The sequence below is a fragment of the Ailuropoda melanoleuca genome, chromosome 6 (assembly GCF_002007445.2).
Source record: "Ailuropoda melanoleuca isolate Jingjing chromosome 6, ASM200744v2, whole genome shotgun sequence".
In the NCBI taxonomy this organism is placed as follows: Eukaryota; Metazoa; Chordata; class Mammalia; order Carnivora; family Ursidae; genus Ailuropoda; species Ailuropoda melanoleuca.
Window position 1 is genome coordinate 36,256,772 of NC_048223.1, and position 12,557 is coordinate 36,269,328.

At 51.3% G+C, this 12,557-nt stretch overlaps 1 protein-coding gene across 5 annotated transcripts in view; it reads right to left on the reverse strand.

Moving 5' to 3' along the window:
• TTC21A (tetratricopeptide repeat domain 21A) overlaps positions 1–12,557 on the reverse strand; it is a 32,519-nt gene continuing 19,962 nt past the window's right edge. For 3 of the 5 annotated variants that reach the window (XM_034662210.1, XM_034662211.1, XM_034662212.1), the window contains 15 exons: positions 9,664–9,902; positions 8,779–8,851; positions 8,566–8,676; positions 8,097–8,391; positions 7,826–7,929; positions 6,502–6,690; positions 5,257–5,367; positions 4,492–4,573; positions 3,482–3,632; positions 3,098–3,259; positions 2,765–2,945; positions 2,452–2,676; positions 1,882–2,002; positions 1,699–1,766; positions 752–1,591 (listed from right to left, as the gene is read on the reverse strand). In XM_034662210.1, the coding sequence (XP_034518101.1) occupies positions 1,514–1,591; positions 1,699–1,766; positions 1,882–2,002; positions 2,452–2,676; positions 2,765–2,945; positions 3,098–3,259; positions 3,482–3,632; positions 4,492–4,573; positions 5,257–5,367; positions 6,502–6,690; positions 7,826–7,929; positions 8,097–8,391; positions 8,566–8,676; positions 8,779–8,851; positions 9,664–9,902 (2,190 nt within the window). In that variant the 3' untranslated portion in view covers positions 752–1,513. Of the gene's footprint in view, positions 722–751; positions 1,592–1,698; positions 1,767–1,881; positions 2,003–2,451; positions 2,677–2,764; positions 2,946–3,097; positions 3,260–3,481; positions 3,633–4,491; positions 4,574–5,256; positions 5,368–6,501; positions 6,691–7,825; positions 7,930–8,096; positions 8,392–8,565; positions 8,677–8,778; positions 8,852–9,663; positions 9,903–12,557 lie in introns of those variants that run through there. The other 2 variants (XM_034662209.1, XM_019792967.2) reach the window with 2 other exon arrangements.

The following is a 12,557-nucleotide window of genomic DNA, read 5'->3' on the forward strand; positions in this document are numbered from 1 at the left end:
TTGAGGTTTACAGCAATAAAAATGTGATTAATGTACAATCCTTTACAGCATCATTCTCCATACAGTCAAACCTGTCCCAAAGACCCGCCCCAAGAAACCAGATTGTAAAGCAGATGCTAATAAAGGGGACTGGTTTCCCATAGGAAGGATGGTAGTAACCTGGGGAAAGCATTCCAGATCATTGACTTGGATCAAGAGGCCGTGCATGTGATCAGCAGGATGTTATAAAAACAAGGCCCAGACACTACCAAGGACAATTCTGTCTGTCCTAAAAGCGACCCCTACCTGTTCAGTTCCCAAACTGTCGTCACCGGACAACTTCTCTTGAAAATTTTGCCGTAGCTGCATTCTACTCATGCTAAGTATTTTGCTTTACATCATTTATACCGATGTGCTTAAAAGTTAGAACCATTCTGAATAACAGCACTCATGAATTCATGAGTTCATCATGCTATTTTTCTCTATTATGTAACAATGATATTTAAACGCATAGTTATTAAACTGTAAAATTTTTGCTGTATACCATTGACGGGTTTGTATCACGGTTTGGGAACATGCACATCTAATCTAATTTCCTGCCACTGAGGGGGACGCTAAGGTCCAAAGAGCAAAAGGTCTTGGGAAGCTCACAGTCCTGACTCCCAGTTCAGAGTTCCTTCCTCTGAGGCCAGACTGGCCCATTATTGCCATCATGGAAAAACAAGAAGAGAGGTGCTGGAACCTGCAGCAAAAGTGACTTCTGTTACCCTCTTGCCCGTTACCAGTAACGTAATTCATCTAAATAGAGACCACTGCTTTTGTCCCCCGAGGTGTGAAAAGGGTTTCTGGAGGATAAATTTGTTGGTCAGTGTCTTTTAGAAAATCAGAAGTGGAACCTATTTTTTCTTGGGCTGTACTTCCCTGTACCAGGCATGGGTAATCAGGTTTGTCGCGGAGGCCAGCACAGGACTTGGGGAGGAGACAGAATGTAAGGACAGTGTGAGCCAATGGCCCTCACAACCTGCAATATGATGGCTTCCCTCACGCAGAGCCTCAGCTCTGGGACCTTCTGAGCTGGTCCTTCTGTCTGGGCACCAGCAGGGCAGGGAGGAACAGTTGCTTCTTGCGCTCTGGGTATCCAGAGACCAGATAGGGAGGGCAGGCATTTATAAACTGACATAATAATATAGCAGAATTTTTCTTAAAACCACCTCTTTGTTCCTGTCTGCTCCCTCAGAGAGTCTGGAATAAAAATGGAGCCCAACAGAAGGTGCCCAGGGAGCCCAGCATAAGCTAGGCTGGTTGGTCCCTCTCTTCCTCAGAGCAAAATTGCTTCTTGTGCCTTAAAAACACAAAGCTTTGGGATTCCCCTTAGACCAGATGAGGCATGATTCAAATAAACCACACACGATATAGAAATGGGTAAGAATATGTCATTTTCTCAATCTCTTCTCCCCTGAACCACTTCCCAACCCCTTCATGAAACTTCTGTAGGTTGATGGCTTCCACCCGCCCTGACTCCCACTGACCACAGCTAGGGCCTCAGCGACCCTTGGGCCTTTTCCAAAATTTCTTCTCTGATTTGGGGGTAGTTAGGATGCTCTCTGAGGACCTGGGACAGAGGGAGAAAGGGTGTACAGCATCAGGCCAGGACCAGGCCACTGTACCAAGCCCCCCACCCCACCCCCAGTGTCTCCCAGGGGCTTACAAAAGGCTTACATTGTGGCAGACTTCAATGGCCTCCACAAATCTCTTGTCTTTCAAGTAGTTGAAAGCGAGTTTGAAGCCTGTCCGGGGCACGGGGAACACAGACAGTGGCACTCTAACCACCCAAGAGCCAGGGTGGTGGTCCTCCTGCCCAGCTCCCTCCTCACCCACCTGCACCTTGGCTGCTTGCCTTACCAATGGCAGGGTTGGCACGATGACTGTACTTCCAGGCCAGCTCGTAGTTGGTGGCTGCGTCTTTATAGGACTGCTCCTTCTCCATGATGAAGCCCATGTACTCATAGGCCTTGCAGCAGGACTGCAGGGAAAGCCACATCGGGTCCCAGCACAGGGTACAACCCAAGGGGGGCAAAATAGGGTGGTGAGCTGCATTAACTCAAACCTCTCAGGGACTCCAGCAGCATCTCCCACCCTTGCGAATGGTCAGCTGTGCGCCCCCTCTAGGCTACCTGGAGGCTTGCATACCCCTTTCCCCACAGCCCTCCTGCTCTGACCCACGCCCCACGAACCCCTGAGCCTTCCCATCTCTCTTGGCTGCCCGACCCTGTGCACCTCCTCTTAGCTAGCCCCGTCCCCCTCCCCACCCCAGCCCCAGGTCCCCTTCCTGTCTTGCTCTAGCGAGCATACGGCCCCTTTTGTCCGGCCTCTTCTCATCTGGTTCCAACCCGCACCTCCTCTGCTTCCGAAGCCCCCGCGCCCCGCCACCACCTGGCGTCCCCGCTTCCCCGACGGCAGCGCGCCCCCTGCCTGGTTGTATTGTATGCAGCGCCGCAGCAGCTCCCAGGCCAGGTCGAACTTGCCGCCCTGACAGTAAAGGTCAGCCAGCAGGAGCCAGCTCTTCTCCAGGTCCTCGGCCTCGCCCAGAGCCCACGGGGCCTTGGCCAGACGCTTTAGCTGCGTGCGCGCCTTGGGGACCTGCTTCAGCAGCGCGTAGGCCTGCGCCATGGCCAGCAATGCGGGCACGCTGTCCTTCTGCGCACGGGGAGGGGGGGAAGCGGGCGTGGGCGCGCGCTGGGCTCCCAGCTTCGCCCCCCGCCGCCCGCCCCGCGCGCCGTCCCACCTCGGCCTGCGCCATCTCGATGAAGGTGCCCAGCGCCGCCTCCACGTTGGCCTTCTCCCTGGTGGCCAGCAGGCAGAGGCTCTGCAGCAGCCGCAGCTGGGTCTGGCCCCAGGCCGAGGGCGGGTAGAACTCACGCAGCAGCTTCTCCGCGGTGCGCACACCGTGCTGCTCGGAGTCTTTCCTGTGGGTGCAGCTGCAGCCGTCGGACACGGAAACCCGAGGCAGCCGCGGCCCGCGGGGCCCTCACTTAGCCCAGGCCCCGCCGCGCGCGGCTCTTCCCGTCTTTCCTAGGGACCTGCCCCAGCGCCCACACCCCCAGGTCAGGGCCCCTACTTGCTGTCAGCCACCAGGTTCTCAAAAACCTGTCCGCCCACGATCTCGTTGTCTGGGTTCAGACAGATCTGCACCATGTAGTAGGTGGCACTCTGGCCCCAAGTGCTGTCCTTGCGTGCTTTGTTTAGGAACTTCAGTGCTTCGTTGGGTTGCCCTATGTGCCTGTAGTGGAGAAGAGAAATACCAAGAACCAGTGAGGGAAACTGACGGCCAGGGAGGGCAGGGACACGCAAGGCCACTCCCTGAGTCTGCACACAGCAGGGCTGGATCGCGGCTCTCCTGGCACCCTGATCTGCAGGCTGAATTTCTGCAGACGCTCAGCGTGTCTGCTAAGAAGAACCCCCTGCACAGAACTGCTCCAACACCCCCAGGCTCCCAACTCACCAGCAGTAGATGCCTCTGCAGTAGTTGAACCCTGGCTCCAAAGGAACACGGCTGGACATCCTCTTGGTCAATTCAAAGAAGGCAGGGGCATCTTCAAGTCTCCCACTTCTCCGTAGCAGATCAATTAGTTTATTCAATACCAAAAAATTGTCTAAAATAAGAGAGCAGAAATCTCCAGGCTGTGATAACCACTAGCTACGTCCTGTTGGGTGCCGTGGGCCGGCGTGGAGAAGCGAGGGGACCAGCGGACACTGCCCATTTGGGCTGAGCAGGGACATCTCAGCAGCATCAGTGTCTCCCCTGGTCTCCAAAGTTGAGAGAATAATAATAATCATACTGAAAAGTAGTTATAATAGCTAACACTTATACAGTACCTGGCAGGAAGTGCTTTACCTACATATTAACTACACAGTGAGGTACCTATTTTTCCCATTTCACAGATGAGGAAACTGAGACATAAAGAAGTTATCTGCCAAAGGTTACACAGCTGGTGAGCGGAAGAGCTTGAGTTAGACATAGGCTGTCTGGCTCCAGGATCCGTACTTCTAACAGCGGCACTCTGCTGGGCCTCTAGGCTGAGCTGGTTGTGGGCCTACAGGGGCTCTAGTATGAGCCTCAGGTATGGCCCCTGCCCCAGAAAGAGGGGTGGTTGTATACTGCAGTGAGGGGAAATGTAGTACCTATCACGCAGAATTTCTAGCCACCTCTAGGTGCTGTGACGTCAGAAGGGGGCCACGTCCAGTCCAATGGCTGTGATGGGACAGACAGGCTCTCCTGGGTCCAGTGCCAAGCACTGCCCTGCCTGAGACCAGGAACTGGCCCCTTGGATTCGGGAAGGGCCAGCATGTTCCATCGTAGCTTTATCAGTTTCCTGCTTCTCTGGGAACAATCAGAGAGGAAGGGGCTTCCTCTGCTCAGTCAGGAAGGAGGGGAGGGGGCCCACCCTTCTCTGGGAGAGCAGCCCTTGCTGGCTGGGAACTGAAGCAGGCACCCTTAATGCAGGCAGTTACCTGGTGCTTTCTCCAGGACTTGGTGGTAGAGATTGACAGCAGCTTCGTATTTCTGTTTTCTGAACATCAGGTCAGCCATCATCTATCAGAAAACACACAGTGCTCCGGAATTCCTGACAGCAGTTTGCATGGGCCTAGTGGGGAGGCTGGGCGGGGGTGGGGATAAGCAGGGCAGGTGGGAAAGGTCTTCCAGGAGAGCCTCTCTGGGCACTGGGAGAAGTGGCCACAGGAGGAGCCCAGAAGAAACGGCCTGCCTGGGATGCGGGGAGAGCTGGGGTGAGGACGGATGTGGGAAGATAAGCCCCGGGGTGGACATCTGTGGGACCCTTTGACAGGCAGCAGAGCCAGCCTCTCCGCCCGTGTCTGAGAACTGCCAGCTGCAGGCAGTGCAGGTGGAATGAGGGCTCCCCTCTTCCGTGGGGTGGCCCTGCTTGCTGTCTGGGTATTAGGGAGGAGAGAAGTCAGACAGGAGAGGGCTTTTCCCACACACTTCTTTAAATCCAGGAACTTGTCCCACCCTTGCCTTCACGAACTATGGGTGTGCCCCCATGAAAGTGAATCAGCTTCACTGCCTCCCCCAATACTGGCCCAGGAGACTAACGTTGCCCCCTGCTGCCAGCCCACCCCTATCATGTGAAGGGCAGCGGGCCCTGCGCTCCACCCCTCTGCCTGGCAGCCCCTGGGGGCAGGGCAGTCAGGCATCTGAGCTATGTGTGGTCAAAGGGAGCCTGGGGAGGGCAGGCAGAAGGTTTGGGGGCCCCATACCACTGAGGCGGTCTCGTGGTTCTGCTCGGACTGCAGGAGGCTGGCACAGTGCTGTTCGCACAAGTCCAGCTGCCCCTGCAGCAGATAGAGCCTCGCCAGCTCCAGCACCACCTGCAACAAGACCAGACAGAATCGACCAGTAAGCATCATGGGAAAACACGCAGAGTAATATCTCCCACTCTCATCCCCCATTTCTATTAGTTCTGCCTTCAAAATAGGTCTCTGGCCCTCCCCTTTTCCCTCACCAATTCTCCAATCATACCATGATTTTACTAACTAACCTCTGAAACTTGGGGTCTGAGTAACTCGTACTTAACCTTCAGCTTTGGCTCTGACCTGTCTCTGGGCTGGCTCTGTGCCCCAGACTCCGGGGCAGGAACCCGTCTTCTGAGTCCCCACAGTGTGCAGACCCACATGCAGGTACAGATTGTGTAGCATTGGAACTGCAAATGTGCTCATCTGTCCCCCTGCCTGAGGCAGCCTTTGGGCAGGGACAGGTCTTGGCCCACCGTCTCCCGGGCCTAGCACCGTGCCTGTCACATATGAGACACATCTGTTAAATGAGTGCTAGTTTTTTTTGTTGTTGTTGTTAAGATTTTATTTATTTATGTATTCGACAGAAAGACAGAGAGAGAGAGAGTGAGCCCAAGCAGGGGGATCAGCAGGCAGAGAGAGAGGGAGAAGCAGGCTCCCCACTAAGCAGAGAGCCTGTGGGGCTTGAACCCAGGACCCTGGGATCACGACCTGAGCCAAAGGCAGACACTTAACTGACTGAGCCACCCAGGTGCCCCAAATGAATGACTGGCTCTGCCACTAAGCTCTTCCTCCGTTCTCCTGTACGGACTCTAGGCACCATTGTCTCATGTGGGCCACACCTCCCTCACGACCCTAAACCTCCTTGGAAGCTTAGTCTGGCTTCCTGCCCAAAGACCCTGGCAGCCACAGCTCTCACTGTGTCCCCACCTGAAAATGCCAGACTAACATGACTTTTGGCAGCATTTTCCCCACTCTACTGCCCATAAGTGCCTGCTCAAAGTGAGGCTTCCCAGCCTTGGTCCAAGAGCTGCGATGGCTGAGGGCCTCAGGTCAGCTAGAGCAGACTCCCCACACCAGGGGCCCTGGGCCTTACACCTGCAGCTCCTCAGCGAGGCACAGGAAAGGACCTGGCCTCTGCCCCTAGGCAGGGGACTCTGCCAGGCGTCATGGCCCAAGGGAAGGAGTGGGCTCTGGCTTTGAGAACCCCACCTTATTGTCAACGGGCAAGTAGAAGAGGGCATCCTTGTAAGACCGCACCGCCTTGGCAAACTCCTTCTCTGCCAGGTAGTGCTCCCCAAACTGGACACAGATGGAGGCTGCCAGTTGCTTCTGCGAGGGGATAATTTCTGGTTGCTCCAGTGGAATGCGCTTCAGTATCCGAGACTGGAGATCCATGGCCTGGGGAAACCAGTAAACTCAGGATCAGAGACGCAGAGCTTGATGTGTTAGATCCCAGGCCAATTCACAACAAGTCTCCACACTCTTGTTTCTGTGTCAGCAGATTATCAGAAAGGGCATCTCAAGTGCCCTTGAGCAAATCTGGGTCACTCTGGACAGGCAAGGCCACTGGCTAAGTGCTCAGGAGGTGAACTGGCTCTGCCTCTGGGGCAGAGTAGAAGCAAAGTCACCCAAACAAAACACTTTACTGGACTGTACTTGTTTACCTGTTTCCATCACACCCTGTGACTTCCTGTGTCTAATTTGCGCTAGAGCAAGCACACAGTAGGTGCTCAGAGCAGGCTGGGTTTTGATAGATGCGTTTGCTCTGAATAGTGCGCTGCTGGGAATTTGAGGCAGCCTCTGCAAATATTCACGACATACAAGGATCGAGTGAGTAACCAGGGAGCATCGGAATGAAGGCTTTGGGCTTTCTAAGGGCCAAACAGGAGTGGGAATCCGGAAACAAGGGAATAAATCATCTCAAGCAGTCAGAGAGTGGGCTCTGCTGCTGTACCTGCAGGACGCCCCCCAGGAACAAGTGGCAGGCCATGCCCTTGCTAGAAAGGGCGAGGAAGGCATGGGGGGAATGGCCAGGAAGTGTCTCATTGAGGCAGTCCAGTGGGGAAAGCTTCGGTTGGATCAGGTCAGACCTGGTTCAAATCTCAGCTCCACCACTTACTAGCAGTGTGACTTTGGGCACGTTTCTTAACCTCTTGGAGCCTCATCTGTGAAATAGGAACATCACAGTGCTTATCTCAAAGGGCTACTGTGAGAATGAATAAGAAAACAAAAAGCCTAGTGCTATACCACTGGCATTGTCCAGGTTTATCACCACCAGCATCCTTGAGGACAAGCTTCTTCTTCCCCACCTTCTCCAGCCCAGTCCAGCTGACCTTTGGGCACTTTGGGGAACCATCAAGGAAGAGCACAGGTGCAGAAGTAAACGGAAGGCAGAGGTCTGAGGTGTAACCTAGGTCCTCTTTTGAGAGCCAGGCCTTGAGACTTCCAGACCTGGAGTCCTATCCTTCCTTTTATAGCTTCCGTCAGGAAACGGCAGATAAAGAGCTTGAGTCTGTTGTCTCTTGTCAATTACCTTGTCCAAAGTTCCCATCACATCTTCTTTTTTATGACTCTTATAAACCTTTGCCAGCAAAAGCAAGCACTTGACATCGTTCATCATGGATGGGACATCTCTGACTGCAAAATGGAAACTCAAATCAGTGTTCTCTGACCCCTGGGAAGCTGGGGATGGGGGAGGGAGGGGACTGGGCTCAGGACCCCTGCACCATTCTGCAGGAGAAGAAAGTGTGGGGGACGAAGGGGGCGCAGTATGCTGGGGGAGAGACTTTAGAATGTGGCCTCACCAGAGTCATGTTCCAATGCTTGTTTCAGAACTTTCTCTGCCTTGTTGAATTTCTTTAACTTCAGGAGAAGTTCAGCCAGATCACAGCACAGAAAGTCCTGTCCGCTGATCTTCTGGGCGGCCTCGTAATAATTAATTGCCTTAGGGCAAACAGGAACTATTGGCACTGGGTCTGGTTCTGCCCTTGAGTGCCTCACACCGCGTTCCCCTCGGCGGCCGGCCACCACACCTGTGCGTCCCTCCAGAATACAGAAGCCTGAGATGAAAAGGTCCTCCCAGCTGGCAGAGGGCTCAAGCTGAGCAGGTGTATGTGTGCGTTAGGGGGGTGGCTTCTGAATTCTCTCCTTGGTAGCCCATTCAGCAGGGAGTGAGGGTAGAAATACAGCCACTCTCCTCCCACCCATGCACCCTCCTCCCTCTTCCCTGCCGGGCTGGCCCCCCCACTGCTCCCCAGCCCAACCTAGCCTGACCTTGGTGTACTGGTGGGTCTTCACATAGGCTTGCCCGATCCTGCTGACCAGGGAGGCATCGTGTGGGTTCTTTCTATAGGCCTCGTCATACACCTCCAGGGCCTTCTCGGGCTGGTGGGGAAAGTGTCCAGACGTTTCTCTCTCTCTCTTCTCTCCCACTGGAGACATGAGATTGGGGGGACCACTTGGCAAGGCCATGAGGCTTTCACTCACCTCCTGAATGTTCATGAAAGCATCACCCAGTAGCAGGCTGGTATGGGGACCAGGCAGGTGTTCACAGAGCTCCCTGCAAAAGCAACCAAAAACTTAGATCAGACCTGTGCATCGTTCATGTTTCTGAATCCATCTCCTCCCCACTAATTCATTCATTCATTCATTCATCCATCCATTCATTCATTCATCACCCAATACTCATTGAAAGCCCACTGTGCAGGAGGCACTGTGCTAGCTGCCTTAGTCTAGGCTCTCCTCATCTGTTTTCTGGACCATGTCAGAGCTTCCACCCGTTCCTCTGGCCTCCACTCCCAACCCCCTAGACCCCTCTGCATAAGGAGGCATTCTGCTTTTTCTAAAACTCCATGCGACCACTTCACTGTTTATTGGTTTCCCACTGCTCTTGGCTTTGCCCCTTTAGCACTGCCTCCCACCTAGATTGCGTAGGCAGAGTTTTGCTTGAGGAAGGGGCTGGGAAGGTACTTTTGAGGTCCCAACGTCAAAGCATATAGACCAGGGCTTCTAACCCCAGCTCACCCCACTTCTGCACCTCTCATCGACCACATCAAGTCACTGGACACTTCTTCAGAGGCAGGCAGAGTCAGGGCCCGGGGCAGAAGTGCATTCCCATGGTTCCCACCAGAATGTGGGGCCATACAGGGCAGCCAAGCAGGACAGATTCAATTCCGTATCTTTAGAACTCAGCAATGAGCTGGTCTGACTTATCACACTCAAATTCTGACCCACAGGAAATTCTGTACTTGCATCTAACACATCTGGAGGACACGGACTGGACACCCAGGTGGAAGAAACACAGTCTGGAAGAAACACTCCTAAACCACCACCGGAAACAAGGCTGTCAGGGTGCGGCCACCTGGGGCTTACCGGTAGCAGCCGATGTAGAGGCGGGTGTCTTTGCGGGTCTGCAGGTAGATGTTGGCCATCTTCTCCTTGGCTTCCGTGTAGCAGGGCTGCTTGGGCGTGATGTTCCTCAGCATGCTCAGTGCCATGTCCACGTTCCCCTTGCTCAGGGCCAAGTCCACATTGGCAATGGTGATGCGGATCTCTTCTGGTGTGCCACTGAACTCATTGATGGCATCCTGCATGACCTTGGTGGCCTCATGCTGGGACACGGGAACCCAACAGACCCTCCGTTAGCTGTTGCCCACCACATTTGAAACCTCTTGGAGGAGACTGAAAGTGATCCCTCTTCCCACTCCTAACCCCTGGCGAGAAAGGAAACAGAGAGACAGCCGGGAGCAGTCCTGCTACGTGGAAGCCAAGGATGGGATGGCTCACATCCACCTGCAGAGAGGCTCCAGTGGCAGAAAGCAGAGACGGACCTTCAATGTTCACAACCACCGTTGCTGGTGGATGGCAGGGGGACGGGTGCCCTGCTAGCTGGGGGTACAGAAGCCTTCAGCTGTAAGAACCAGCCTGTTCTTTAGCACCTCAATGTCTGTTGGCGATTCCTTCCTGTTGGAGACCTATGGACATATTGCCTTCTACTTTCCTACTTTTGGTCAAAGGTATGTTTTATTTTTATTATTATTTATTAAAGATTTTATGTATTTATTTGAGAGAGAGCACACGTGTGCGTACGTGCTCATGCAGGAATAGGGGGAGGGGCAGAGGGAGAGAGAGAAGCAGACTCCCCGCTGAGCAGGCAGCACCTCTTCACCCCCTGGGGCTTGATCCCAGGATCCTGAGATCATGACCTAAGCTGAAGGCAGATGATTTTAAAAAAATATTTTATTTTATTTATTTGACAGAGAGAGAGACAGCCAGCAAGAGAGGGAACACAAGCAGGGGGAGTGGGAGAGGGAGAAGCAGGCTTCCAGCAGAGCAGGGAGCCAGATGTGGGGCTTGATCCCAGGACCCTGGGATCATGACCTGAGCCAAAGGCAGGTGCTTAGCCGACTGAGCCACCCAGATGCCCTGAAGGCAGATGCTTAATGGACTGAATCACCCAGGTGCCCCAAAAGGTATTTTAATGTTATGGTATTTGGTATATAAAAGTCTATTTGAATTATTTCTTCATTATATTTGTACCCTTGATTATTTTAACAAAGTGACTCTCTTTCCCCATTTTCGTGCTGTTTGACTTGGATTCAGCCTTACCAGACATTTCTTCCTCAACCTCTGCTTTCTTTTTGTTTATTTCCATGTTTTTACTTTCATTCTGCATCCTTTGGTTTTCAAAGTACAGATAGGAAGGGTTTAAATCACTCTAATGCCTCTTTTAATCACTAGGTACATTTATTTCATTTACAATTTTATTATCACAGATACATTCTTGGGTTTTCTGTCAACTTGTTTTCTTTTTTTTGTTTTTGGTTTTCATTTTTATATGCTGCTGTGTTCAGCTTCATTTCTGCCTTTATGTGTGGTCCTGCTTTCTTTTCTTCTTAATTTTTGATAAATGTAGTAGAAATCATCTCTTTTTAGTTCTACCAAGAGTCATCTTTCTATCAAGAAACATTTTGTGAAAACTTTTTGTTTCACACACTATAAAGCTGGAAAAAACTAGCATGCTTATAGTAACCCCACCTTCCCTTCACATCCTCCTCCCTGAATTTTTTATGGGATACTATTGATATTTTGACTTCAATAACTTTTATTTCAAGAACTTAGCTATTACGCTGGCTTTGAGTGGAAATGAGTGTAATTATTTCAATGTAATTATATTTAAATTTATTTAGATTAGTTCTATTAGTCCTTTTATAGCTCAAATTTTTCTCTCACTTATAAAAACTTCATTTTCTTTTGTGTTTTGGTTGTCTGGATTATATCGACAAGTAGATTTTTCAAAAAGGTTTAATTAACACCATAATTCTGGAGTTATTCAATTTTTTAGAGTATCCTTTCTTGCTTTCATACATGAAAGATATCCTGGGGGACATCCCTCCCCCTTCAACATTTTGTAAATATTGTTCTGTTGTCTTCCTGAATTTAGTATTGTTGAGTAAAAGTCTGAGGCCAAGTTGATTTTTTTTCTCATTGAGGGTAATATGTCGCCTACCCAGATGCTTGTCAGGACCTTCAATGACATTGTGAATCCTTGATTCTCATAACTTCATTAGGATATTACTATTAAAATATTTCTTGGTCTTAATATTTTACTGCTATTTCTCCAGCACAGAGTGACTTTCCGTGTCACGGATTTGTGTCTCCCCTAAAGGAATTGTTCTCCTGGTATGTCTCTGATGTGTCCCCTGTTCCATTTCTTCTCTCTTCTGCAGGAATGTTGATTTTGCATTTGTTAGCTGTCTGTCTCTTTCTTTCTCATCTGTCATCATCCTCTCAAATCATTTCAATGATTTTCTCAACCCTTTCCTCCATCAGAGAGCCTCAGCAAGGGTTCAGCCACTTTCTGTTTTTTCTAGTGAGACTAATGGGATTACTGCTTTCTGTGCTTATTGTCTTTAATTCTGCTAGCTCTACCCCTCTGTGGATCTCTGGTGTTCGTCTTTGAGCTGGTTTTTACAAAAGTCCACGTTCTTTTTATTTTCACTGAGTGCAGAAAACTTTTTTTTTTTTAAATATTTCTTCTATTTTGTATAGTACTCTTTCTCCCAAAGTGTAACCCTCTCTTGTCTTTGGCTTGTGATTTTGTTTCCTTTCTCCTCTTTCCTTCCTTCTATCCTTTTCTCCTTCCTGCCTTCCTTCGTTCCCTCCCATCCTTCCTTCCCTCCTTCCTACATTTCCTCCCTTTTTCCCTCCTCCCATCCTTCTTTCCTCCCTCCCTCACCTCCTTCCTTCCCTACAATCACTATGTT